The sequence below is a fragment of the Strigops habroptila genome, chromosome 5 (assembly GCF_004027225.2).
Source record: "Strigops habroptila isolate Jane chromosome 5, bStrHab1.2.pri, whole genome shotgun sequence".
NCBI classification, from domain to species: domain Eukaryota; kingdom Metazoa; phylum Chordata; class Aves; order Psittaciformes; family Psittacidae; genus Strigops; species Strigops habroptila.
This window is the reverse complement of record NC_044281.2, coordinates 24,151,308-24,178,368: the sequence shown is the minus strand read 5'-3', so window position 1 is coordinate 24,178,368 and position 27,061 is coordinate 24,151,308. Positions and strand designations below refer to the sequence as shown.

General features: G+C 37.9%; 1 protein-coding gene across 3 annotated transcripts in view; it reads right to left on the bottom strand.

Moving 5' to 3' along the window:
- Window positions 1-392: 392 nt before the first annotated feature.
- PLA2R1 (phospholipase A2 receptor 1) overlaps window positions 393-27,061 on the bottom strand; it is a 41,188-nt gene continuing 14,519 nt past the window's right edge. For 2 of the 3 annotated variants that reach the window (XM_030488132.1, XM_030488134.1), the window contains 21 exons: window positions 22,444-22,556; window positions 20,240-20,409; window positions 19,742-19,944; window positions 19,303-19,448; window positions 18,718-18,802; window positions 17,638-17,770; window positions 17,139-17,174; window positions 16,469-16,626; window positions 15,154-15,218; window positions 14,667-14,770; window positions 13,156-13,298; window positions 12,245-12,362; window positions 11,233-11,363; window positions 10,529-10,673; window positions 7,606-7,844; window positions 6,914-7,082; window positions 5,403-5,543; window positions 4,833-4,949; window positions 4,241-4,417; window positions 3,555-3,584; window positions 393-3,330 (listed from right to left, as the gene is read on the bottom strand). In XM_030488132.1, coding sequence (XP_030343992.1) covers window positions 3,113-3,330; window positions 3,555-3,584; window positions 4,241-4,417; window positions 4,833-4,949; window positions 5,403-5,543; window positions 6,914-7,082; window positions 7,606-7,844; window positions 10,529-10,673; window positions 11,233-11,363; window positions 12,245-12,362; window positions 13,156-13,298; window positions 14,667-14,770; window positions 15,154-15,218; window positions 16,469-16,626; window positions 17,139-17,174; window positions 17,638-17,770; window positions 18,718-18,802; window positions 19,303-19,448; window positions 19,742-19,944; window positions 20,240-20,409; window positions 22,444-22,556 — 2,841 coding nt within the window. In that variant the 3' untranslated portion in view covers window positions 393-3,112. The remainder of the gene's footprint in view (window positions 3,331-3,554; window positions 3,585-4,240; window positions 4,418-4,832; window positions 4,950-5,402; window positions 5,544-6,913; window positions 7,083-7,605; window positions 7,845-10,528; window positions 10,674-11,232; window positions 11,364-12,244; window positions 12,363-13,155; window positions 13,299-14,666; window positions 14,771-15,153; window positions 15,219-16,468; window positions 16,627-17,138; window positions 17,175-17,637; window positions 17,771-18,717; window positions 18,803-19,302; window positions 19,449-19,741; window positions 19,945-20,239; window positions 20,410-22,443; window positions 22,557-27,061) is intronic. The other variant, XM_030488133.1, reaches the window with a different exon arrangement.

Here is a 27,061-nt window from a genome sequence, read left to right as displayed (position 1 = left end):
GCCCATCACTTGTCCCTAGTGGCCCCAGCTCCCAGAGCTGCAGGGAACAGGCAGTAGGCTGGGAGAACATCTGTGTGGCAGCACCATGCTTCTAATCTTTCATCCTTATTGATGGTGCTGTGGCTCCTTCCTCCTCCCAGCACCTCCTGCACACACATTCTGGGACATCCTTGCCCATGCCCTGGGAAACACTGAGGCCACCATATGTGTGGAGACCATCTTCATTGCCCAGATCCATGTTCGGCCATGTAGCCAGAAAGGAGGCTGGTGCAAGCTGTTCCTCTTCTACCAGGATGACCCCGTGTGAAGCCTGGGGACTGCTGCTATGAGACACTAAAGCCTGCAGCTAATTGAAGCTGGGGAAAGATTCAAGAAAATTACAGCACACAAAATTATTATTGACACTTTAATTTTCCAGTTGAAATAATACAGTGAACCTCACTGCTAGTATCATCAAGGTCAGCAGTAAAACTGTAGTCACCACATACTCTCATCAAGAACAGTACAGGAGACCTCTGATTAAGGGAAAAACAGAAGAAAGCTATGGGTAACAAAACCCAGAACAAACACTAGGAAGCAATCAATAATTACATTCTTGAGCGAGTAATACCTGCAATTATAAAAGTTTAATGATGGAAGATTTAAAAATAAATATTTAAGGGTCTGTTCCTTCAAAACCATTTCAAAGTAGCAAGACAATACTGCTTGAACTATTTTTCCCTTAATGAAAGGTCATCTACATCAGAGTCGATGTTAATCAACGATCACTAGTTTGAGGTTAGGGGTATTTATTATACCACTGCCCTTCAAACATTCATATTCAAATGATTACAACATTCCTCAACGAAAATTGATAAAATGCCTATGTCAAGTTTTGTGAAAAACATATACACCTTCATTAACTACATCAAAATCTGGCAAGAGCCTGCATAACTAGTAACAACACTGTAGCCTGATGAATACACATCCTTGGAGAAAACACTGCTTACTCTGGCAAACAAAACCCATCCTGCAAGCCACTCTGCTTGCTGTACTGTAAGAAGGCAGCATTTACATGCTAGTCAGTGAATGTGAAGAACGGGATTTGTTGGTTTAAGTAGTTTAATGGGTGAAATTCTCATGGGGAAGGAGGAAATGGTCACAACCTTTTTTCTTCTCTTGGTGGTAAAGAAGCTATCACAGTTCATATATATAAACTGCAGATAATCTGGCAACTGTACTCACAAGTTTCAGTCCACAGACTCTTAATAACAGACTTCATATAAAAACAGCCCCATAGATAAATCTAGATGACTAAACCCACTTTTAAAACATTACTGAATACTAATGTATGGGGTCAAGCCATTAGCCGAAATATACACAGAAAAGCTATTTATATGATGGAAAAATCTCAGATTAAGAACTTGTGATAGCTACACCCATAAAAGTTACAGAAAACAGTAAGTTGAAAATTATATTGGGATCAAAACCATCTGCAGCTTCTTTGACAACATTTTTGAACAGTTCTGTAAACCAGCACAGAAATATTCTATGTACTAAATAGTTTTTTAAAAATAGCCCTATACATAATCATGACATGAACAGGCAATTTTTGTTTCTAGAATTGGCCATGTGAAATCTAACTGAAAGGCAGTCATACATTCTTGTGCATGTGCACTAACAGTGTGTAAGAACATTTCAGTTGGCCTTAGCTGCTTGCTTAATTTGGAGGAATGCACCTCCATGTTAGGGCTCTTGCTAAATTGTTAGAATGAGTCATCATAGAACAAGCAAACCAACAAACCCCACAACAGATGCAGCCCTGCGCGGCAGTTCTCAGAGGCCACTGAAGGCACAGTAAATCCACTCTGAAGTGGCTCGTCCTGACCAACTGTTTGTTTTTCCACACTCCAATAAAACTAACATCCCTGAAAACCTGCAGGAATTTCCAGAGATACAGGTGAAGGGCTGGTGAGGGTGGTCCCATGGAGAGTAAGCGCTGCCGTCTTGGGCTGCTGTAACTGAGGTAGTGCTGAGACCTGAGCTGGGCCCTTCACAACCAACAGCCTGCAGACCAACTGGTCAGCTAGATTTATCTCCTTTGTAAGCACCTTAGTACGAACACTGAAAGTGAAAAGTGCCCTTCTGAGGGTCTGCTACATCAGCTTATAGGACTAGAGCACCCTTTGCGAACAGCAGTGTGGCTTCCCCACATATCATCCTTAGCTTTTGAGAGCAGGGTCTCAGAAGAGCACACATCAATACTGCTTGCAGAAATACTGTAGGTGAGCAGTAAAGCAATTTATTACCATAACTTCAGCAAGATTTATAGTTCTTTTTCTTCGGATATTGCCCAAAGTGTCTTTAAAAAAGCTTGATAGGATTCCGTTTCTGAAATAACCTAGGCGAGATATCACCTAGTTAAATTTTAACAGGACACTGGACGCATCTCAAATGAATATATTAACTTTGGGATCACAAAGCCCATATGCCATTATATCCCTAGACTAACTTGTTTTATAACATGAAATAGGTATCACGGGCCAAACTACCAAAACTCTGGCAGCCTTGAGTCAAAAGTGACTTCATCTCTCTGCAAGCTTGGAAATCCACCTGGCAAGAATCCACTGTCTGAAAAATAACTGTTCATTCTGCAGAACGAAAGGCTATTAAAAAAATAAGATCTATTCCATAATCCTTGGGGTATGTTTCAGAGTTACTAAATTCAAGGCCAGATTTTAATGCTGGCTCATGAGTGGATTCTGCAACATGTAAAAACAAAACAAAAGCCCAAGCGTTCCCAAAGGAAAAAGTTTCATGAGAATGCCTGCTGCTCTGAGGCCTCGGACATGACTACTCCACGTGAGCAGCTGGAAGTTTATGGTGTAAGAGTATTTTCAGTTCCTGGCTTGCCCCAAAGGAGCAAAAAAGCCGTGGTTCTGCCTTGCATCCTCACTTCATCCTGCCACAAAGCAAAAGCTCTCCAAGGTAGGAGCCCCTATGGCATTCATACCAATGGCTGTGAGGGTTTCTCTGGATGTGGGTGCCCTGGGGGAACTCCCAAGAAGGACAAAACCACTGCAGATCATAGAGTTTCACATGGAAGATATGACTGCTTGCTAATTCCGAACAATTAATTGTTGTCACTTCTCTCAAAATCAGAAATGAGGATGCTTTCTTCCAAAGCAGGAACATCAGCATTAATCTGTGGCAAATAGGCGTTTCTGACCCACAGTATCCTGCGGAAGAGTTGGTTATTCTGCTTGTACAGGCACCACAGAAAAAGGGAAATGGCAGCCAGCATCACCAACGTCACAAGAACAGCCAGAGCGACAAGTCCATGGTCTGATGCTGAAAGGGAGGACAGAAATTGCTATAAAGAAAATATAGCTACAATTATAGATAATTCTAAATATAAACACATAGATGTTTTATGGAAAACATATTATTACTCCCCATATGTCACACATTTCAAATTACAGGTTTAACAGCGAAAAATCCTACCTCACAAAATATGAGCTCAAAATATTTTATTACTCTTTATAAAAAAAAGAGAAAGTACAAAAGTAACTTACCTTTTTCAGAAGGTTCTGTTGCATCAATATCTGAAATAGAATCCAGAACAGTCATAAAATTATCCACAGAGATAACAGAAGATACTATACATACTCACTGTAAAACTGATACTGAGAAGACAATCCAAAACTATACAAGAGCAGACTGTTCTTTGTTTAATTTGACTCATGTCAATAGGATTCCAAATGGCCAAGTTAAACATGATCTAATCTGTTACCTAAAATGCCTTAAATTTGGCAGGATATATTAATTGACACTTGTACAAGGATGAGCAGCAGTATTTATCCACTTTTTAAAGTATAAATGCATGAGCAGAAGCCTGCAGCAGTAGCTACTAGGTCTGACAGCAACTCAGGCATTTCAGGTGGGCTCTGGAAACACTTCAGCTCTCACAGACCCGCATTCCTACTGACGCAGTATCTGTGTGGCATTCCCATCCTACGGGGCCTGGGGAGGTCAGCCTGATGCTCTGCACATGGCTCACTCATACAACAGCAAGTCTACTGCAGTCAGCAATAACACAACGGCTGCCCAGGTTCCTCAAAAGGAGGTTACCCCAGTTGAGCTTTTTTCTACTTTTAATAATACCAAGGGATGAAAACTAAGAGCAAATAAGCAAGCAACAAGGAACATGTAGAACAATGGTTACAAGGACACAACTGCCTTCTTCTATGGAAGCACATACCTGCATCCATTTTACATACAAATCCCTTTTTTTCTCTGCACGAAGATAATTGCCAGACACCATCTGTGGTCCTCATGCTGATGCAGAAATTCCCTTTGAGATTTTCAAATTCAGGCTCCCTGATGCCCCAGTTGGAGTAATTTAAGGGAGAACCATCAAACCAGGAGACTGTCTCATCTAAGGGCAGAAGTCATAAATCATTATAAAATATCATAGCATTTTGATAAATATCTCTGTTTCAGCTGGACTTACCCTCACGTAAAAGACAACTGTACTATGGAATGCCAGGATTTTGTCTGTTTGGCCACTATACTACTTTTATTATTTATTTACTTGAAGGATTTAAAAACATCCTATGTATTTGACACAAGACAGCCTGTAGTGCATCTTTAAGAAGAAAACAAAGGCATTCACATGCACGCATTCATGCCAAGTATTCAGTATACGAAGTAGTAATGATTACAAGAAAGCTTGGCTGGTTTTACTGCACCATAAACAAGTAATCAGCATCAAAAAAATCTCAAAGGATAACAGTGTTTTGGAAGATGGTAGCATTAAAATAACCAAACCCCAAAACAGATTCGAAACTTACTGTCTGTAGCGAGCAGGATGTTCAACCAAACCATTTGCACAGAGTAACCAAACCTGTGCAATTCTTCCAAAATGAAGGCATTTTCATCTTCATCTTGAATAGTTAGAAGATTTGATCCTACAAATTAAACACAGAACACATTTTCAAACAATCCATGCCATTAAAGTGTAATATTGCATTTCAAAATGTTAATATTACAGTCCTTAATTGAAAAGCTTGAAAAGTTTGGTTATACATTATAAATTCTTAAATTTGCTATTAATGTGAAAATGCTCAGGCTGATACAAAACTGTTCTCACATGATTTTAAAAAGGTTTGAAGGAAAAAATTCATTTTATGTGTTATTCCATAAATTAATATTTTGGATGGAAAGAAACTTTTTTCCTTTTTTATATGTTACATCCAATTTTATAGTTGGCTTATGATCATTATTTTTTTATTAATAACTTTATTATCATTATCTTGAACTAGAGAAAACTCATGCCATGATTTTAGTTCTTTCAGACAGTATGTATTATTTTTTTTTAAGATATCAAGATGACATTTTGTAGCTACAAAATAATTACTTACCTTGATTTTTGCAGACTTCATATGCAGTATCCAAACTTGTGCCCTGCAGAACTGTGGAAAAGCTGTAGCAACTGTTTTTGAATTTGATCCAGGGAACATTTTTTTCTGAACATAAGCCCTTATAGGCAGTGAGTTTCTTTTCTGTGATAGAAATAACAGCACAGCTTTATTGGCACAACAACATACACATTAATATAACATTCCACATTCTGTTTTGGAGTAGTGCTAATAAGCATGTTATTGCATTATGCCACTATTTTTCAAAGTGAAAATCTAGTGGTTACATACATTTGTATTAGAATTTTAAGGCTGGCTCCATTTCTGATCAAAAACCTTGCTGGATTGCAACAGCAGCAACAAGACAATCTAACTGGTACTGATGTGCAGAGGGAGTTATGAGGAAACTACAGGCATATCTGAGTACTCCAGGCTGCGCCCAGCATCTCCCAGAGGGCTGGGGATTTCCGAGGACTGCATTGCACAGATAACTGATGCCAAACGCCATGGCACAGAGGAGGGCTTCCCACCAGTAAGCAGCAGGCAGCCTCTCTGGCAGGCAACATGCTGCAGCAGAGTCCCTCTGACTCAGGGCAACTCTACAAGCTTACTCCAGCATCGCTTTTTGGCAGTGCTGTAGATTTGGCAGTGTTACCTATGGTTTCTCAATGCCTCCTATTTTGCCACAAAATGCATTTGAAAAAAAATTAAATAAACCTTAGGCTGTATATGGTTACATAACTTGACATAAACAAATCAGAAAATTAGCCAGTTTAGTTACAAAAAACATGCTAAAGAATAATGTTTGTCTTGAAGGTTTCCAAAACCGCTTTCTTCTCAACAGATCCTAAGCTATAAAAAGCTGTAGGCAAACCCTTGGTTATAAATACCACCGAACAAGAACTATTTTGGGAACTGGATGCTGCCAAAGACTCTGTAGTCCCAGACTGAATGGAGTTCCAGACCAGAATTCTGGATTCAAATGAAGCCCAGGTAATTGACAGAGCATTGCAGGAAACACATGTTTTAGGACACAGGAAAATATTCTTATCTTTACAGAAAAGTTGCAAAACCTTTTACATGCAATCAGTGAAGATGTGACTCTAATTTTTCACTTTGCTCTAAATGCTTCCTTTCCCCCATCCCATAGTTAATTGCAGCAAACTGAATTTATTTCCCTTCAAGCTAGGTTATTAGCAATCATCATTTTTCACAGATAATATAGTGTTCACCGAAGAGACAGAGTAAGTAATTCTCCTGTGTCTTTTTCTATTATGAAAGTTCTCTTTTCATTCCCCTATGGACCAGACCTTATGGCCAACATTTCATGGGGAAAAAATGGTTTCACAAATAGGAGATGCAGCAAGGAAATGCCAGAAATATATTTCAGTTTTGAATAATACTATCATCACTGCTTAATCTCTAACTAATTAGTTTCTTTTCATATACGTCCACTGTCAAATGCACACATTTGCAGCTACAAAGATTTAATACAAAACTTAACTTGGACTTACTAGGTGGCACATGGCAAACTGCTCCTTGCAGAAGTCGTTCACAGTTAGCACTTTTCCAGTGCCCCCAAGTATCGATGTAAACACAGCTGCCAAAGGCCTGCGACTCGTCATCTTCCCAGAAGGTAAACAAAGACCTTGTCCCATCCGACCATTCAAAGTTAAGCCCATTCTGCCAAAACAAACTTCAGATTATCTTTCTGATATGCTTTAGCACCATAAAAGTTCATCTTCTGGTGGCACCCTCTCCAACTATTACACGATGTCTTTTAGTTTTCCAAAGCCTGGGTAGATCTAGAAGAACCTACAAAAGGGAGATCCAAGGATCCTCACAACTTACTTCTGGGAGGCCACAAACTACATCTAACCTGCTGTTTTCAGCTACTGGTTATTTGGGCCGTTGAGCAACTACAAACGAAGCAACATAATCTCATTGTTGACACTATAAGGGATTTTTTGGTGTGTTTTAAATGTTTTCTATGGCTTCTAGTTTTCAGTATTCACTGCACCAAACTGGTTCTCATTATATTTATATATTACGTTGCAAAAAACCTGGTTAGGGCTCAAATTTTCCAGGGTTTTGTTTCCAGATGCAAACTTTCTGTGACTTCAAATGAGTGACACAGTTCATTAGCTTGTTTCTGGAAACACTCCTTTGCAGAAACAAATTCATAGCCAGGGAGTCCACTACGTACATCTGAAGTGAACAGCCCGATCCAGTGGTTGTATCCCAGGCGATTCACAATGACTGTGAGGAAAGCTTGGTGATACTGGTTTGTGATGCTGACCAACTCCGCGCCATTTGCCATGCAGGTTTTTAAAGCCGAAGACCATGTAAAATTCCCACGTAAGAGTTGATATGTTCTGTTTCCATATTGTAAGGTATCTGGCACAGGGTACATTTCAGATGCATTGATGACATGTCTGGATGTGTCTGTTATAAACAAAAAGAAAGGATTTATTTTTTAAAACAAGCAGCTTGAACATAGCGGGACAGCTCCTAAAAAATCGGAACTATGCTTAAAAACAAATCTAAAAATTGAAAACTCCTTGGTTTCAGGAAGGCACTGTGAACTTAAAGATGATGACTACTGTGAACAGTATCTGAAATTCTGTCACAGCACAAAACTCATCACAGGAGTGAATGAGTTTAATGTATAAAAAACCTCTCCCAAAACCAAAACTCAACCCCAAAAAATAACCCAAAACCAACAACAACAAAACAAACAAAAACCCAAAAACTAACAAACAAAAAACCCCAAAAACCAAAACCCTGGATGAAGACAGTTCCACCGAGTGGGTCTTTGAAGGCCAGTAAGAAATCATCTGGGATCTGGGCATAACCCAGATGTCCAGTAGCAGTGGGCTGCAGAGTTCTCTTATCCCAGATACCTTGCATGTAATTTAGATTACTTCTTTTTTGACCCATTAGTTTTAGTAATTTCCAAGATTAGTTTACAGCACAAAGCCTGGCCTCACAAATGATTGTACTGGCACAATGAGAGGATGACAAACTGTGGCTTGTGGTACAAGTGCTTGGGAGCTTCTTGAGCTCATCTTTACTATCCATGAGCAAACGTAGAGAAGACCACAGTACTGGCACTTGAAGAGAAATCCTTTGTGCATACAGACTTAAATCTCCTTTTGACGATAAACTAACACAACAATGTCAAAAAAAACCCCAACAAAACCAAAAAAACAATGCAGAGCAGCAGTGGACTTTTTAGATTTAAGAAATAAAGAGTGAGTCTCCCTTGAGAAAAAAAATCAGGAGAAAGAGACCATCTCTACCCCAGCCCTGTCTGTGATGCTGCTGTGCTTGCTTTTCTACAGGAGGCAAATACCTTTGCTAATGTGATGAATGCCCATGGTATACTTTAAGCAAGACTATTAAAATAAAGAAATGCCTCAGTTTTAATCCCGTTTGTCAGCTTGGATTAATTACTTCTGCCTATAAAACTTCTCTGTGATTACAAACTGAAGTGGGATACTATGAGGTGGAGCGCTTTTTAGACTTGATTCCCCTTAAGAGTCATTTGTCTTAAAATAGTAAATTAATTATTTGTCATTCACAAATAATTTAAAATGAGAAATTACTAAGCAAGAGAAAGTTCTGCCCTTGAGCTAACTGAAGCACTCTATTTTGTTCCAGCTTTCACATTGCATGTCACTGCTTAAAAAAAACTGAAAAAGCAGGAAATGCAGTAAAACGCTGACACAATCCTAAGGCAAGCATCACTAAGAGATCAGAACCCAGTTCAGATCAGCTGCTGGTTTATTTCATTTTAGTTTCCTACAGAAAATAATTCTAAGAAGGGGAAACGGGATGCGGACAGGATGGCAAAAGCAAAGCACCAGATCCTCTTTCCAGTAACTGATACATTCACATCTTACATTCACCCAGCCAGGAAAACATGGGGAGCGTCCTGAGCACCCACTGCAGCCCCATTCCTCCCCAGTACCCTGAAGCCTGGCTGCCCTGTGGCAACAGTTTTCCTTCTTGCCTTCTAATGCCTTTTCCATCTGCTCAAAATAGCAGCAAGGGGTTAAAATACAAGTGATCGGGAGGTAAATGAAACAAACACGCAGGAAAACGTATTTATTTATTTTTTCTACATTATGTGCAGGATTACTCCAGCACTCCCTGCAACTGCAGTTCATAATAAATGATGGCTATGATTTGCTACAACCGCACATGAGCACTGCCCAAAGTTTGTATTTGTTTATTCTACTTTTCGACTCACTCTCCTGCACCTCCTAGGCAGCCAGCAGGAGAGATCGTCTCTTTAGACTCAGGGCTTAACTAAGAGGTGATATATGAAGTTGAGGCATATTAAACCACCTCTGCAGTACATACAGCACCGAAGAACACTCTGTACAGGCTCAGATTACAGCCCTCCCTTTCCTTTAGGGTTAATAGTTTGCTACTGATCTCTTCTGGTAACATGCCCTGACAGCTCCCCGCTGGCAGGTCTGCAGCTGCCCCTGGGACAGGGCTCCAAAGCTGTGCCAGCGCCCTGGGGAAGCCAGCAGCTCCGCGTCCCAGAGACAACAGAAGAATGTGACTGGAGGAAACCAAACAATGCATGGTCCGTGCAAAAGGTTCGTGCTTCTAACAAGGGAACTTTCTGGTAATAAAATTAGACAAGTGTGAAAAGAAAAGCCACTCTATTTAATTGACCAGCCCATCTGCACTGTTCATAGATACATATTTTCTAGAGTCTATTCTAATCTAACATTGCAAATCCTCCCCCAATAATCATATTTTCATAAAAATTACCCTGTTTTGCCCTTTGTGATTTCATGCAGTAACTCTGCTGCCATGACAGAAAACATGAAATTTCATCTCTATTCCTGATTCTAAGATATGCAACAAAAAAGCTCAAAGTTAGAAAGAAAACAACTTTTTTTTTTTTTTAGAAATTAATTCTACATCACAGCTATTGATTCATTAAATAGTGTAGAGCTTGCCTGTCTAAATATCAAGCAATCTTAGAAATCTTTTATGTTCTTGGTTTTACAGATACTTACAACAAGTTGCTTCTAGATGAAAATAAAGTACAATGAATTCAGTATAGTAAGAAAAGAGAACAGAAGCAAAGCAAAACCAAACCTTACCCTGATCCTTTTGGCAGACAAACCCAAAATTTTTCTGACAGTTTTCTAAGTACCATTTTCCCGTAAAATAAAAATTAGGGTTATTTGATACCACTGTACATAGTGGAAGTTGTTCTTCAACGTCTGCACTGTTATAGCGCTGTCTCTGCAATCAATACAGAACCTTATATTAAAAAAGACACTATGTAAAAACAATAGATAATTATTACAGTAAAGTTGGAAGAATAATTATCTGAAAGTCACTATTACAAATATTTAGAACAATGAACATAAATACATACAATACACACATACAAATAAACAGAATTTGAAACAATAAACTTACTTTCACTGAACACATTCAAATGCTAAGACAAGTATGGATTAACATGGTGTTAAACAATAAACTAAAATATGAATTTCATAATCTTACCCCTAAATTTTGCTCAGAGCCGGCGTATGATACTAACCATATAACTCAAACTTTGGTGCTTAAAAGCAATTGCAAGAGAGTATGACTATAGCCACAAATTGCCTACATAACTGTCTCTATAGTGTCTTTTTTGCTACCTGTAGTTATGACCGTAAATCTGTGTCCACAGTCATCTGAAGTTGAAAAAATTAAGAGAAGACTAAGTTGCTCTAACAAGTTAGGCCTTGTCTTTGTGACATTTTGATGGATAAAACAACTTCACACTCTCCTTAAAGCCCCTGGAAATACTCACACGCACTACTTCAACTGGAGACCAGTTGGAATACACTGGAAGATTTTCATTCAGCCACTTCTCATAATCATCACTCTGGAAACCTATCCAAACATTAGTTTTCTGTCCAAATAGATTCATTGTTATGAAAGCTGGAAAATGAAACAGGAATAAAATATAATTAACTGGTAACCACTTATGGATAGATGAAGTCTCTTCCAACACACTAAAGCGCTGAAAAAATTCATTACTAATTGATGGCACTACATAGATACTAGAAAGTAAGAACATGATCAGTATTTCAGTGTTATCTAACTATAAATTCAGTTAAGTTGCTTAACTTCTGTTGGGTTAGGGTCTAGTCCATTAACTAAGAAGTCTTCCAGAAATGTTCACAGCAGCTTGAAAAACTTATGTATTAGTACAGGGTACTCTTCCATTGGAAAAGCTTTTCTCAGTTTTAGCTGAAAGTACGATTTCTCTACTAAAGATAGCCAGTGAGATTCCTCCCACCTCCAAATAAGTGGTTTTACAAATGTATGGAATTCAATCCCACATTTTTATAAATACGGATTGTAAATACTTCCCAAAGTACTGGCACTTAGTTCTGACAGTTCCAGCCTAGCACTATGCTTATGTGCTATATTACAGACCAGGTTTTAAGCACTATTAAAGGAAAAAAATGAGGTTGCTTTTGTAACAGTATGATGTTGCATTCATAATGTAGAAATTTACATATCAAATTCTTAAATGGGCATTCCATTATATTTTTGCATTTTAATGCATGGTAGTAAGCACAAAAGAACTTATAACTACTCCTCAAAATGTACCTGTCATATAGCTCAGTGAATATTTGAACCTTTATATTTTGGGAAATTGGGAAAGAGAAACACTAATTTGTTTAAAGCAGTGGAATCATGAGTAGGATCTAAACAATCTTTTTTTCCTAAATCTCTATCCAAGATGAAACTTTATCACAGCATCCTAACAAAGAAGAAATTTTATTTATTTAACAATATTTTCAGTACTCAACCTTGTTCCAGTTCATCTTCAAGGGAAGCGAGTGACCCATCATAGCTACTGCAGAACACTTGTGCAGAGTACCAGTTCCTTAAGTGCTCTGGATCCTTCGGAATTTGTATCAAAAAGCACTGTTCAAAACACAACAAAAAAAGAGGGGCTTGTTTTAAAAACTACTTATCAATCACCAAGAGTAATCACTAAAACATTTCACTTAAATATTTCATTAGTTTCTGTCCTGCAATGGACCTCTCCAACATGCTTGGTATCAGTTTTCAGCTGTGATCAGGCCTGGATTCAAATCAGCTGTTTAAAGGCAAACACAATCTGGGTTAAGTTTATCCTTGTGGTCACTGCAGTTCAGCACTGGGATAAATCTGGCCACCTCCATGCATGTTGCTATTGAGGAACGTATGTATTTAAGAGAAGCCTGATGAAATAATTGCCTTTCAAAGTTCAATTGCAAATAGATTTTGGTTTATAATTATCTTTGATGAACTCTACTTGAAACAACATCATTCTGAGGATGGCAGCAGTCAGGGATCCATTTAGTACAACAAGGGGTCAGAGATCTGTTTTGAGAGCGTAAAAGACTCTTCAAATTGTCATAAGTGGAAAGGAGAGGATGAAGGAGGTTTTTTATGCCAAATGCACAAATACACTTTGATAACTTTTGCATATCTGAGTATTCATTTCCTTGAACTAAAGTAGAATTTTTGACACTTTATTAAGACACCTTATTCTCTGTGCAAAGCTACTTAATCACTGTAAACCTCTGTATCACTGTGTCTAGTTAAAAACCTAAGGGCCCTGCTTTCAAAAAGGGAGAAAATCTTCAAACATTGAATAATCTCTAAGTGTCCCATTTCTGCCATAAATATGGAAAGCATTTGGAATAATCAAACAGGAGAAAAAATGTTATACTTTTAATCCAAAGTGCAGCCAGCCTTTGGGACATACTCCTTGTTGGTTCTGGTCTTTTGGGATCTCCTTCTCTATTTTCCATGCAAATTTACGTTTGCAAATACAGGGAAGAGAGACAGTACAGTTTTCATCACCCCAGAGTCCTGTGTAAAAAGAAAAATCACAGTTCAATACTGGTTTAAGAAGTGGAAAGGTTTTTTTTCTTAGCTAGCTTAAACATTGTTAAGAAAGGTATCCTTTAGTGGTTGAGTAAAACGACATTCGACATCAAACACATTTGGACAAATCACATTACAGTGGATTTGATGGTCCATGGGGCTCATACTTTTATCCCCAGTTTCATTTTATTAAGTTAAACCAATTCCTCTACACTGAGTCACGTAACATATGCATGTACTGTCATGCATTTTTTTTTTTATTTTTAAAAAGGTATAGAAATTATGCCTTTCAAATAAAATAGTTTGACTGCCTTAATATTGAAAATCTTTTGCAAAATCCAGGTACTGACATAAAATGCTGACCTGCTTAGGAGGAAAATACATTTTTCAGCGCACTGAACAAGCTGTTGACCAGCTCCCACCTGCTGGCCAGCTGAGGGGTGAAGGTGGGCATGTCTTCCTTTTGTCTGATACTAGCTTTAGTAACGCCAAACTGAAGAATTTGAAAGTCATGAATCAAAACCCCAAGATTATGTGTGGGGGAAAAAAAGAAAGTTTTAAATTTTTTTAGTTTTCGCTTTTGAGGCTGAGATTACAAGGGAGCAACTGGAATTTTTTTCCAACTTTTCTCACAAATACAAAGCTGGGTATTTTTTCTTCCCATGGAACCTGACACGTTTACTTTGTCATATGACTTGCAGATCTTCAGAAAACAGAGACTGTGAGATGACAGAAATCACTGGAATCAATAGCACTGTATCTTATTTTTTAATTACTGTAGTAAAACACAGAGCTATGTGGTGACGTAAAGGCTAGCACCAAGACCACAGTACCCCAAAAATCCTTCAGATTGGGTGTGGGATCAGAAATACGCTAGAAACCTGAGTATTTGAAGTTGTATGCTGATATAAAAACAGTTTATAAATGTAGGAAAAATTGTTGCTCAGCCCATCTGGCTCGTTTGGTTATGTGCAAACTAACTGTGAAAACTAGCAATGCATTAACATTTTTGCTGTGCCACATAACAGATTCTTAAGTAAAACTAAAGTATCAGTATGGCTGCAATCTTTGTATTTTGATATTAGAGAACTGGAACTATTAATATACTTTTAAATCCTACAAACTAGTCTCTAGGCATATTAATGATATTTCACTATTATTTTCATAACCATAAAAGCAGTTATGCAAATTACATAAATATAAATATATGTAATAAACATATATAAATATTCATGTGACAGCATGTGAATATGGACTGCATTTCTTGGGGGCAATTAAAAAATATATATAACCCCTTTGACCAACAACGGAATCAAGTCTCAACTTAGAAGCAAAAGGAAATATAAAATAAACCTGTTTGTGATGAAATGAAGCCACATCTTTTCCCTGGTTTCTGCTGATCTCTTTCCCTCCCTTCATTCCAGTTCTGGTATGTTACTGGTGATTCATCTCTCCAGCTGCACAGAAATGTTAAGAGTGAAGTTACACTTTCTCCTATCCTTACCTAAAAATATACCCTCCATTACAAGCGTTTGTAAGGAGATACAAGGTAGAAAGCGCCACTTTATTAACTAAGCATTAAAAAAACAGACAACCAACAACAACAAGGTTGATATTAATGTATTTGTCTTATCTCTTTTATAACCCTTTCAGAAGGAATACTGTCACACGGAGATAAATTAAGTGTAACATTCTGAATGATAGTTACATGAGAACCGAAGTTGTCTCTTGGATATCCCACTCAGTCATCAAAGCGTTTCAGTGCATCAGACTGAATGGCAGCCTGCAAGCAGGACACGCCAAATGCAACTGACCACAGCTGAAGTGTAGGTATTCTTACCGAAATTCATCACTGAAGTTTTCGGCGTGCAATCCAATCCACCAGTGAACATCACTGTTTGATAGCTATAAAAAAAAATATTGTGCCATATGTTTAGCTGTTACTGCCTTCTTATCAAAGCATTAACAAACTCTAAATTCAGACTCTGTATTCAGACTAATAGCATCTCTGTTTGGTTCCAATGGGAAGAATAGGTGCTAAATCCTGCGCATGTTAATTTATGTCACTTCAGTAAGGTTATTCATGTAAATAGAGCATGATTTAGCCCCATTTCCATTGGATTGCTGATGTATCTTCTGTAAAGTAGAAATTGACAATTCTAGGAATTTGCAGCCTATTTGGCTTGAAAAGGATTGCAGACTTAGACCAGAATGTGTTTTTCCCCAATTCCTAAAAAAAAAACCAAAACAATAGCAAATATTTCCTTTTAGCATTAACATACTGCTGGTTGTTAATGTTTCCAAGACATTTGCTATGAATGTTTACTTAGTTTGTATATCTCATACAAGAGATTCCTAGAGATCTTTTCCAGACTGATTGTTGTTCTCATGAAAGGCTCTAGACCTCCACTCCTAAAAGGCAAAGTATTATGGAAAAGTCACAGAAATAATGTAATTCAAACACCCACTGTGCCAACTTGATTCTGCCTTAAGCTATGAACAGGCTTCACTTTCAGGGTTAGCCACTCAACAGTCACAGTTTTGGGGTCTTTGGAAAAGAGCTAACAACAACAACAACAAAGTTCTGACTGTGCAGGATACTGGAAAAGCCACCCTGAAAAGCATGTATTTTTTTCCAGAAAGAACTGAAGTGCAGCCTGTGTTGTGGAACCCACACTGTCCTAGGAGCTACAGTTAGGATTTCGACAGCCTACAGCTTATAGAGCAGTACTGAATGAAGGAATTAGACATTTCTAACAAAGAAGAGATGCAGGAATGTTGCCCAATTTGGTACTGCCTGGCCTCTGAGTTTAGTTTTCTAATCACAACACTCAGCCCACACATGACAGTTTTTGAAGAAATAGTAAAAAATGTGATTTCAAATTCCATGCTAAAAACTTCTACGGTCTTTTGAGGTGGACTCACCCATCTGCACATTAGCAGAGATGATTCTGAAACGTTACTGACTTCTTTAGCTAAATAGGGTTTCAGGAAGGGATGTGGGAAATGAAGACAGCAAAAGAAGTATTTGTAAAGTAAAATGTGTTTGGGATTCTATCTGGAGCAACCAGCAGCCAGACATTCCAAAAGATGCAGCAGAAAATAGCCAGTTACTGCCTGAGGGTTTATTTTTTCAAAGGGGTAGTTTTTGTTACCTTCTTGATTTTATTTTGAATAAAGGCTTGTTCACCAGAATTATTTATTGTTGCCATTCCACTGCGAAGCCAGCCACAGACAAACTCATACGTTTCCCAGTCGGTATGACTGACATGGAAGAGATATTCTGCTCCTTGATAATATGACCATGGCAGTTCTAGGAAACAAGTGAAAGTGTCAGTGGCGCGCAGAGGTAAAAACTCATTTCAGGTCTTATTCTTTGCAACCACCGTGGCCTGCCTTTCGCCACGTGTCAGAGGACAAATATGCCACAATTAACAGCAGAACCATATTTAACATATAAATTTGGGGAGAAGGGGGGAAACACTAAAAATGCACTGAGTAAATCTTTTAAAAATATTCTATCCTGTGGTAGTGCAGTAATATTAAGAGAGTTGCCCAACCATTGCAAAAAGGCAATTTTAATGTGATGGAGAGGTTATCAAACTCCTATCTCATTACTGGCAACATTCCTTTACCTAATCGAAGCAGTATCTGATGCTTCAACATTCCTAAGCAAAAGAGTGGCAGATTTTGATCAGTAGCAACAAGTTTCTACAGAGTTCTTTAATGTAAATTTTTAACTCAGAACATTTTAGTTATTTTTACCAATGACTTAAATTGTATTTCCAAGTTATAACGTTTCAAGATGTGAAAATGTTTTCATACCAGCTATGTACCAATCTGGATTCTTTGGTTTAACACCTGCAAAAATACATAGATATATTAAAACATTGCTGATTAAGAATGTAAAAAGGCATTTTACGGAAATTGCTTTCTCTGCATGGTAAGGATTCAATAAAAATCATTAATATTGCTATTTTTGTTCAGGGACAAAAAAAGGAGCTTAACATGGAATACCATAAAATAAATGCCACATTTACTAGACAACATTTTTAAACCTTTATAAATAAGAAATTTGATTAACTCCTGATAACTAACTGCTGATCATTGCTATTCAGTTTTAAAATGACTGCACGTTAGACATGCTAAGTGGCCAAGAAACTCTATTGTTCACATATAGCTTTGCTATGATTTCATGCGGAAGACCAATGAGGAGAACTCCAGCTGTGGCTAAAAAGCAGGCTTTTTGGTACTTTTTTTCCTTGACTCTCCTCAATTTCAAGTAACTGGTATAACAGACAATATATGTTAATTAACATTTCACCTTTTGATATTTTGCATATCCATTCACGCTTTTCATTGCAGTGTGCTGGAAAGACCGTTCTGTTTACTTTGAACACACCACAGTTTCTAGAGTCATCTTCAACATACTTGCTCTCCAAAAATGAAGATACAACCTGAAAATAGCACATTCATTATCTTTTGCCAACAATCCAAGACGAAGCATTTCAAAATCTCAATACAGAGAAAAAGGAAGCATTTAGAGATGAGTCTATGGTAAGAAAATCATAAGCAACAACTAGAGGTCCACCTCAATTACGGTGGTAAAATCCAAGAACTAGGATCAACAATCATATTCTATGAATGACCTCTTCAACTTTCTTATCTTATACCAGACTTCATCTTTGTAAAAATAACTGGATAGCTATAAAACCTAACAAATTTTTGACATGATTAGCAATAGTTGCCCACATCTAACAGCCTTTGCTTTGGTTCAACATGTTGCATGATTGAACTTTACACTCGCATTTTGAAATGACTGAAGTAACAATGATAGAGCTGGCACTGCTCTTTAAGGCTGAAATCCAATTACAGCTTAAACACTGACCTTCAGTTGTTCGATGTTTAATCCCAGGTACTAACCATTAGTGTTCAAGGACGCAAAATCAAAAAGTGTTATTGAAAAAGGAAAGTCTTAGCTCTGAATGCAGGCATCAACCTAACAGTCATAGAACAAATAAAGCATATAAGCACAGCTCTAAGGCTTTCCAGTGTGTGTGCATGTCTATATACGTAAATATATGTATGTATATGCACACACGTGTTCACTCTGCATATGCCTGGTCCTGGGCCAAATGCAATGTGATTTTCTGGAAAGCACACATCTGCAGAACTTCACAGTCCTACCAAATTCCTTTCACAGTTGCACAGCCCTTTTGCACAGGCTGCTGTTTTCATAGTTGTGTACTGTTAATCCTATTGTAACAATTACTTGGACTAGGTGGACATGAAAACAAAAAACAGTTTTCCTTGCCAGCATTTATTCACAAGGCTTATTTTTGTGAACCTTATGCTCAGATATGACTTGAAAGGTTACTGAAATATACAGTATGCAGATAGTTACAGGTGTTCTGTCAGACCACTGCCATGTCCCTCCAGAAAGCAGGTTTCTCTTATTAAATCCAATCCAGAACTGTCTTTCTTCTGTCCTATGATGGAAACAAAGAAAAATATCATTTCTCATGCACTTTCTCCTTAGCTATATCTGAAATTATTTTTTAAATAGTGCAAATACCCATAGTCATTTCTTCTTGAATTCAATATATCATTCTGCAATACATTTTTTAACATTTTAGTATCCCTGAAGTAAACTCTGGTTTTCCTACTAAAATGTTGAATTATATTTTTAAAGATGAAAACATTTAAAACAGGATTAAAATTGCCAAACCTCCATTTCGACGGGGAATGTTAGCTCACAAGAATATCACCTTGACATTTACAGTTGGTCAACATCTACTACAAGGATCATTTTCAAAGAGAATCACACTACAGTATTGCTAATACACTTTTCACCCATTTCCAAGTTCATGTTAGAGACAAGACTTCTTCAGCCACTGGTAAAGAGGATGGAAGAATCAAAGTTGTGGATTATTTTTACATATTAATATGATTAAGACAAATCTTGTTGGTGTTAAAAAGTTATATTTACCTATCAAAAATTGTATATAATAAATTGTTTAAAAATATCTCTTCATAGATACTGCTAAAACTAGCAAGATGTGCTCCAAAATCTTGGCATAATGCTTCTGCTTCTTCCCATGTTCTTCTCATCAGAACTTTTTCATTGTGAAATATCTGCAATAAAATCAACACTGCCATAAATGTAGTTGATTTTCGAGAGCAGTTGTTTCAGAAACACACAAAAATCAAACATTATTTGCAGTTTTTCCCTACACCAAAGCCATATAAATTCCAATTATAGTTCTGATTCTCAGGACTTTCATTCACTTTAAAAAGCAGTGAAGGATGGTAACAATTTTTGTTTGCTGACTGGAAGAAATACAGCTTTACAAAAAATGTTTTAGGAACAGCGTATCCCTAAGCTGATATGTAGAATCAGAAAAATTCAAAGCAACTTTGTCACGTACCTTGTAACAGCTGAGCAGATGAGCTTCCGACTCCCATCCAAAATAGCAGGAACTCAAATGTTTTTGAAAAGTAAGTTCAGGCTCTTCATAAGAATTGATTTTTTGCTTGCACAATGACATTGCTTTGAAGTTCTCACAGCTTTTCACCTCCCAATAACCAATGGGCTGCTGCCCTCGCATAGCCACGCATCCTCCAGAATGGCCTAGACATGGGAATAAGTGCTGAGTCTCAGAATAAAGCATTTGAATTTTGTGAATTTTTGGTGAAGTAACTGTTTTATTCACATCAGGTTCTGCATAAATCCTCAATGAACTTACTTAGAAAAGTAGCAAATGGTTTCATCAGCAACATGTTTATAAGCCTGTCTTGACTGACGAGTTTGTAAATGAACCATGATGAAGAGTTCTGCTCACAAAATGTAAGCCACTGGTGTCAGGGGAAAGGGAGCCCACTGCACCCCTCCGAGCCATTTCTTTTATTATTGGCATGTTACTCACGTGGCTGGTACTTGTTCCAGTTTGTGTAGCTCATGGAGCGATTCCTTCCTGCTGTACTCAGCCAAAAATACTCCCCTGTGTTGTTAAGGTCTTGCAAGCCTGTCCAAAAATAAGTTCTCTCAGATTTTGCAATGCTCTGGATCATGCTGTTGATAAAAGCTTGTTCAAACCTTAATAAAATAATCAAGACAAAAAGTTTATTAGAATAAAATGGATCAGTTGGTATTTCAGTGAACAGCTCTCAAGAAATGATATAAATTATGTGAGAAAAGAAAAAATGTAAGAGGTACTTAATTTTCTTTATAGGATGCTGTGGGGAACTTCAGGAACAAGTCTGCAGCATCAATCACAATTTTTCCTGATTTTTTTTTCCCAGCATTTGGGCACATAAAAGAAACAGTAGATTAAGATACTATAACCTCACTGCTTGAACTACAAGACGTAAAGAAAGACTATATTAATGATGCACAAATAAAAACAAGAAACTCCCTGTATGAAGGAGAAAAGATGGCAGAGTCTGAAAAAGCTACAGAAGAAAGAAAAGAAAAAGCTCTGCACAGAAGTATCCTATTGGACCCGGACACACAAACCAGCACTAAGAAACCAGAGCTGAAGGACTCAAAGCACGAGCTGATCTGACTATGGAAAGAATCACTTTTTCATTCTTTAATTTCTTCATTAAAATTATGTGAGAGATTTACACCTTTTTGCCAGTAGTAATTGTTGCATTTAGTAACCCATTTGTCACTTAAACGTAATTTATTCATATATAATTGGTATAGCATTATACAAAAATGTTTTACCTTATGAGCACATTTAATCTGTTTCCTATGAAAATACATAAAGTAAATTCCCAGTTTGATAAAGAGTATACAAACTTTTGATTTCACACATCGTGAAAAGAATGGCTAAATACCATAAGGATGCCAGTAATGTAAAAACCTGAATGTATGTGTAACACTGAGAGTGACTGAAAACTTTTATTATTTGTATTTCCTCTGTGTTCTTTTTTTTGTATCAACTCTCCTTCCTCTGCAACCTACTTTTTAGTGAATATTTTAGGATCGATGGATGCATACACAGAAAAGTTTTTGCATTTTACACAACAGAGAACAAACCTCAGCATTAATTAAAAAAAGAAAGCTAAACTAACAACTACCTTCCTATGCCACTCCAACGTTGGAACTGGGAACTAACATCATAAACAGTGATGGCTACACACAGAAAAAATCAAGTAAAAAGAAATAAGCAGAAAAAGACAAAAGATGTGCTTCCAGTGATGTGGAGCGTGCCCTCAGCTCCCTGTGACATCTGAGCTGCAAATGCCAGCTGTGAGAATCTGTCCTTTGTCCTTTTTATCCTATTATTGTTGTACCACAGTACAGCGCTGTCTGCATTGTGCACAATCCTGAAATCACTTGGCAGGCCCAATTCCTAATGTAAATCCTTCTGTGGGGTAGCCTGTGTTTGCTTGAAATTTCTAGGTATCATTCACCTGATTGCTGGTGGTTACATACTTCCCACATCCTAAACAGGGGAGATTTCCTCCTCCTTTTTTATGTGGATGTTAAAGCATGTATGTAATATATCTATCACTATGTCCTAAATTTTAATGGGAATCCAACATACAGGGTAAATCACAAAGAGAGCAGAGGAAACACAAGCATCTGGACATCTGCAAAGGAGAAAGCCTTTGCTGAAGCTAGAATACACACAAATAGGAACAAAGCAAGGGAGGACAGACCTCAGATGCTTTCAAATATTTACTCTCTCCCCCTAGTTTCTGCATAAAATGCACACACCAATAGAAACATGTATAAAACATTAATTTAGATTAAAATTTTATGTATTTTGGTTATAAAAATCAAATATATTTTCATTTTTCAGTATATTTTCCAAGTGCAATGATAAAGTTTCTTAAAGATGTTACATATCTCTGTAGAAAGCATTATGCTTAGATTCCTGCAAGCTCACGTGCGCATATTGTTACAAATGTTTATTAGCCTAACAGTTGCTTTTTACTAAATTTATTTTCAATTAAACAATAAAGCAAAGCGCAGCTTTGATTTTAGCCAAAGTTAGTAATTATGCTTGCCTCTCACACAAGTATTATTTCATACCGGTAATATCTTTTGCCATGCAATACTTTATAAAGTTAGAGTAGCTCTTGTTAGAGGTATCTTCTGTCAATCAGGATTAACTACCTGTTTGTTACTGATACAAGTGCAGATGGGCAGAAATAACCACTGGAAGCATGTTCAAAACTTCGAGGGGTACTGTCGATTTTGTAACAATATCCACCATGTCTTTCCCATCCCTTAAAAGAAATGAACATTATTTTATAGATTATTAATTATTATATAGTTGTTAAAAGCTTGATCCCCTTTTGTAGTTTCTGTCTGATCGTCACTGACATCCTTATGGCCCTTTTCCTTTCTGCTGTGGTTCAAGAGCAGTTACCCTCAAGGTCACTGAAAACGTGGGTAAAGAAAGACTATATTAATGATGCACAAATAAAAACAAGAAACTCCCTGTATGAAGGAGAAAAGATGGCAGTATGAAAAAGCTACTGAATTTTAAATCCTTATACTGTGCAGAAACTGGCTTAACACACGTGTGATAACATCTTTAAAGGGTATGACAAAAATGTGGGCAACAGTTAAGGCACTCCCCCATATACCGCTTTTGTTTCCATTTTATACTTTGTTTTACTGACTGATTTTGGGGAGATACACCAGGTCCGCCAGCACACCATCTCTTTGCATGAAGCGTGTAGGAGCACTTGTTGGTTTCCACTTGTGGTAACTCCTTGCTGATATCTAATACCTGAAGTGCAGGGTAAACACTGCCATATCAGATTAAGTTTTTTTACAGAAGGAATACAGGTGCCTTTTGTCTTCAACTGTAAACCAGAAATATTTATTCTAGAAATTGCTGTCTTTCATACAGCAAGGCACACTAGTTATTTACCTTTACTCAGCTCCATTTCTCATTTTCAAAAAGAACTTAGAAAATTACATAATTTACAATCATCCTACTTCAATAATGCAGAATTAAAATGACACATTTTCATGGATTATCAGATGAGCCAGAACACTGGAGTCAGTGGTCAGCCTGCTTCATTTCTTCTTATTATTAATCTTTTATTTCTTATTATTCATCTGTGTCCAGAAGATGCTACCAGGACTGGTGTGAGTTCGGCCTGTGTGAGTTCATGCAGCATATCTGCCTCATCTTCCTGCTTGAATGTTTTAAATAATCAAGACAACAAACAGATAAGAAACCATGTCTGTCCAATCTATCTTGAAGCCACACACAGACAGGAGAGCCCGACAATCCCACTTTGCCTCTTCAGAGAGGGAGGTACTGCTCCCTCTTTGTAGGGGCAAGCAGCACAACAGGGAGCAAGCACAGCACCCAGATGGATACCATCAAGCACTGCTTGCTGGTAACATTAACAGCAAAAGGAATAAAAAGGGGAAACAGACAGCCTCTTTTTTTGCTATCCATCCTTAGGTACAATAAAATGCACAAGAGGATGCTGCAGACATTTTCAGGGCAGCAATCAAACATGATGCACATCCTTCAGCCCTGCTGAATCTGGAGAGGCAAATTTCAGCTTCTAGATAGGAGTGTGTTTGCTGTCAGGGTAGCTGACAGCTCTGCTGCCTTTTACTATTATTCTCCTTCAGTGCTTGGAAGACGGCTGGGCACAAAACCAAAATGAACCGTGGTTTCACCTGAGCAACACGTTTGCATTGCTCAGACGTTGGCTTTACAAACAGAAATAAACAACCAGGTGGAAGCTCTTCCCTATCTGTACCAATGAGCTGGGACCTCCCCGTGAGAAAAATGTGCTGGCAGGTGCCAAGGGCTATGCACCCTTGAGACCCAGTGGGCTCTCGGCCCTCCCATGATGGCAGGGACAGCAGCTCTGCTTTCACTTTGACATGCACCTAAACTTAGGGAGTGGGGGCTGGAAGAAAGCTAAGTATTGACTAAAATACCCTCTGTGGTGACACAGGTAAGAAACAGCAAATGTCTGGTTTCCTTCAACTGGAACTCTTGAGTGATAAATGCACTGGTTCAAACAGGCAAACACAATAATCCTAACCTATAAGAAATCTTCATCTGGTGCAAATGGCACTGCATAACCTTCCTCTTACAGTTTTCTTGGTGCCTAGAGACTAGAGGAAAGTAATTTGACACTAATCTTTAGTTTAAAAATACTAACAAAATTGTGCAGTAATTGAAGGCCAGTAAACTTGTATTAAGGGCTAGCAGAGATTGAGAAATTCCAAACTTAAAAGGCTGAGTAACTGGTCAATGAAACAGCAGATGGCCTTCTGTCCAGATGAATATGTAGTGCTGCACATGGGGACTACCCCTGCACTCCCAAATCATTTAATGTATGAAGAGAGGGACAGCTATCTCACTCCCACCATGCAGGAACGAGATTTGGCAGTTATGATGGTTAAGTTCCATGAAACATCACCTTAGTCAAAAAGTCAAATTGAACCTCAAGAATTGTGAGGAGAGAAAGAACAGAGAAGGTTACTCTGTCACTTTTTGCCAACTTTGCAGTCTGAACCCCCATCTCAGAGAAGGATATTAGAAAAGATGGGCATCAAGGATGATGAAATGCATGGAGCTGCTTCCATATAAATAGTAACTGCACCCGCTGAGACTTTTCAGCCTGAGAAAAGGAGATGCCTTAGGGAGGGTAGACTAGACACAGGTCTACAAAATGGTGAGTGCCACGAAGGTGGGCAACTACTTCAGTACAAGACGTGCGGGACATCAAACAAAGCTAAGCTAGCAGGAGGAAGGTTCAACATGGAAAGAAGGTGGCATTTTTTCATTCAAAGAGTGGTAGATTTATAGATGTTCTTCACTAAGTAATGTTGTGAATGCAAAGAGTTAGCATGAATTCAAGGTGAAACTTGACAAGTGCTTGCAGGAGATACCCAATGTGGGCCATTAGATACACAAATCTTAAAAGGCTCAGGAAATCCCTTGAATGGTTGGGTATCAAGATAAAACTGGGGGAAGTATTACCTGTATTTGTCCTGTCCTGCTCTTCCCCAAACATCACTTGCAGCCACCTGTGGGAGGCAGACCATGAGGCCAAATGGACCCTTATTTTGAGCAGCTGCCCTTCTGCTCTTTACAAGGCTTTGTAGCCTTAATAGCAATTCTCTTCTTAGAAGTACAATTCTCTCCCATTACAACAGCCATAAAGACACATGCTTGATTTAGTCCTATACTGTTATCTTTTGATGGACTAATGAAAGTGTAGAGGACTGGAGAAAATCACCATTACAAACACAGTCAAGTTCTACGCACAGAAACCTCCAACTTGATTATCAAGTAGCTAACAGCTCCACAACCTGTTTCAAATGCTGGTTGAAAGAAAATGCTTAAAGCTGTTATTTCAGTGTTGGGGAAAACCGCCCAGAGAACCTGACCTTTGCAATAAAATATTTATTCTCAGTAATAGCCTGCTCACTAGAAAGAATAGTTGACCTGCTAAGGGAAGAAAGTGCTAAGCACTTTTTATGTCTTAGGATGACAGAAGAGTAGGGAAAAAAAAAAAAGAAGGCTCAGGTTTCTGGTAACTTGATATGGGCATTCTGCAAAAACTGCAATCAGCAGAACCACAGAAAACGTTAAAGACTAGTTCATCTGATGCACAAGTCATAAAACCAACATGAGATGAAAGCTCAGTAATAACACATAAGACTATAAAGCTTTAGAAAAGCAAACAACTGTGCTGGAGGCCAAAGCTCCCTGAGAATCTACTAGCAATCCAACATGAATGACAGCACGAGGTTAACAAAGCAAAAGATCAAATGTGAGAAAATAGATACTATGTACATTTAGGGTAAGGCAGCCACAAAAAAATGGGGGAAAAAGAGGTAAATCTGGATAAAATAAAGACTTAGGCTGGGAAAATTAGACCAATAACTAACAACAACAGATACACTGAATGGTAAAAGAAAGTGAGTGAAGACAAAATGTCTGAAATCAAATGTAGCTTTGAATAAGCTTAGTACTGACTTCTTTTGATTAAATGAATATAACTTTTCACATTAGAAAGAAAAGGATCTATCAAAACCAAGGGACTATAAGAGGATTCAGCAAATATTTTTACAGGGTGTGAAACATCAACAAGCAGACATTTATCCTGAGTAGGTTTGCCAGAGCAGACCAAATTACCTATGACTCAAACTCTTGAGTCTCAATCCTGTGAGGTACCAGAAGTTCAAGTGTTGTTAAGCTCCTGACTACAACTGGAAGTCTTGATACTCTGCACATTTTTCACATGGTCAGGACTGCGACAAAACTTTTTTACACTAATAACACACAGCATTCATGAGTGAGGGAATACATCGGTCCAAATGAATAGAAGGCAGTTACACTAAACTCTTGGACATGTTAAGTTAGAACCAAGCAGTAACTTCTGCCTCCATAACAGCATGACCAGACACTGGATCTGATCACTATACATCTGGAGAAAGACTGCACCCGACTTCAAACAGTTCTGCTTCAACCTTCTTACAATTCAATTGAACTGCTTGGGTTTCTTGATTTCTCAAGAAAAAGAACAGGAAATTAAAAAAGGAAGGCACTGAGCTAGAGAGTAAAGCAAGTTAGAGAGATTTTTGTTGACAGGAGGTTCACATAACTCCTCCAGAGTTTTGAATAAAATACGAAGTCTCCAAGTTTGCTCTTTTCACAACGTGAAAAGGAACTGATGGCAAACAAAATCATACTTCAGCACGTTACCTTTTACTACCAGAATGAAGAGCCTAAAAGCCT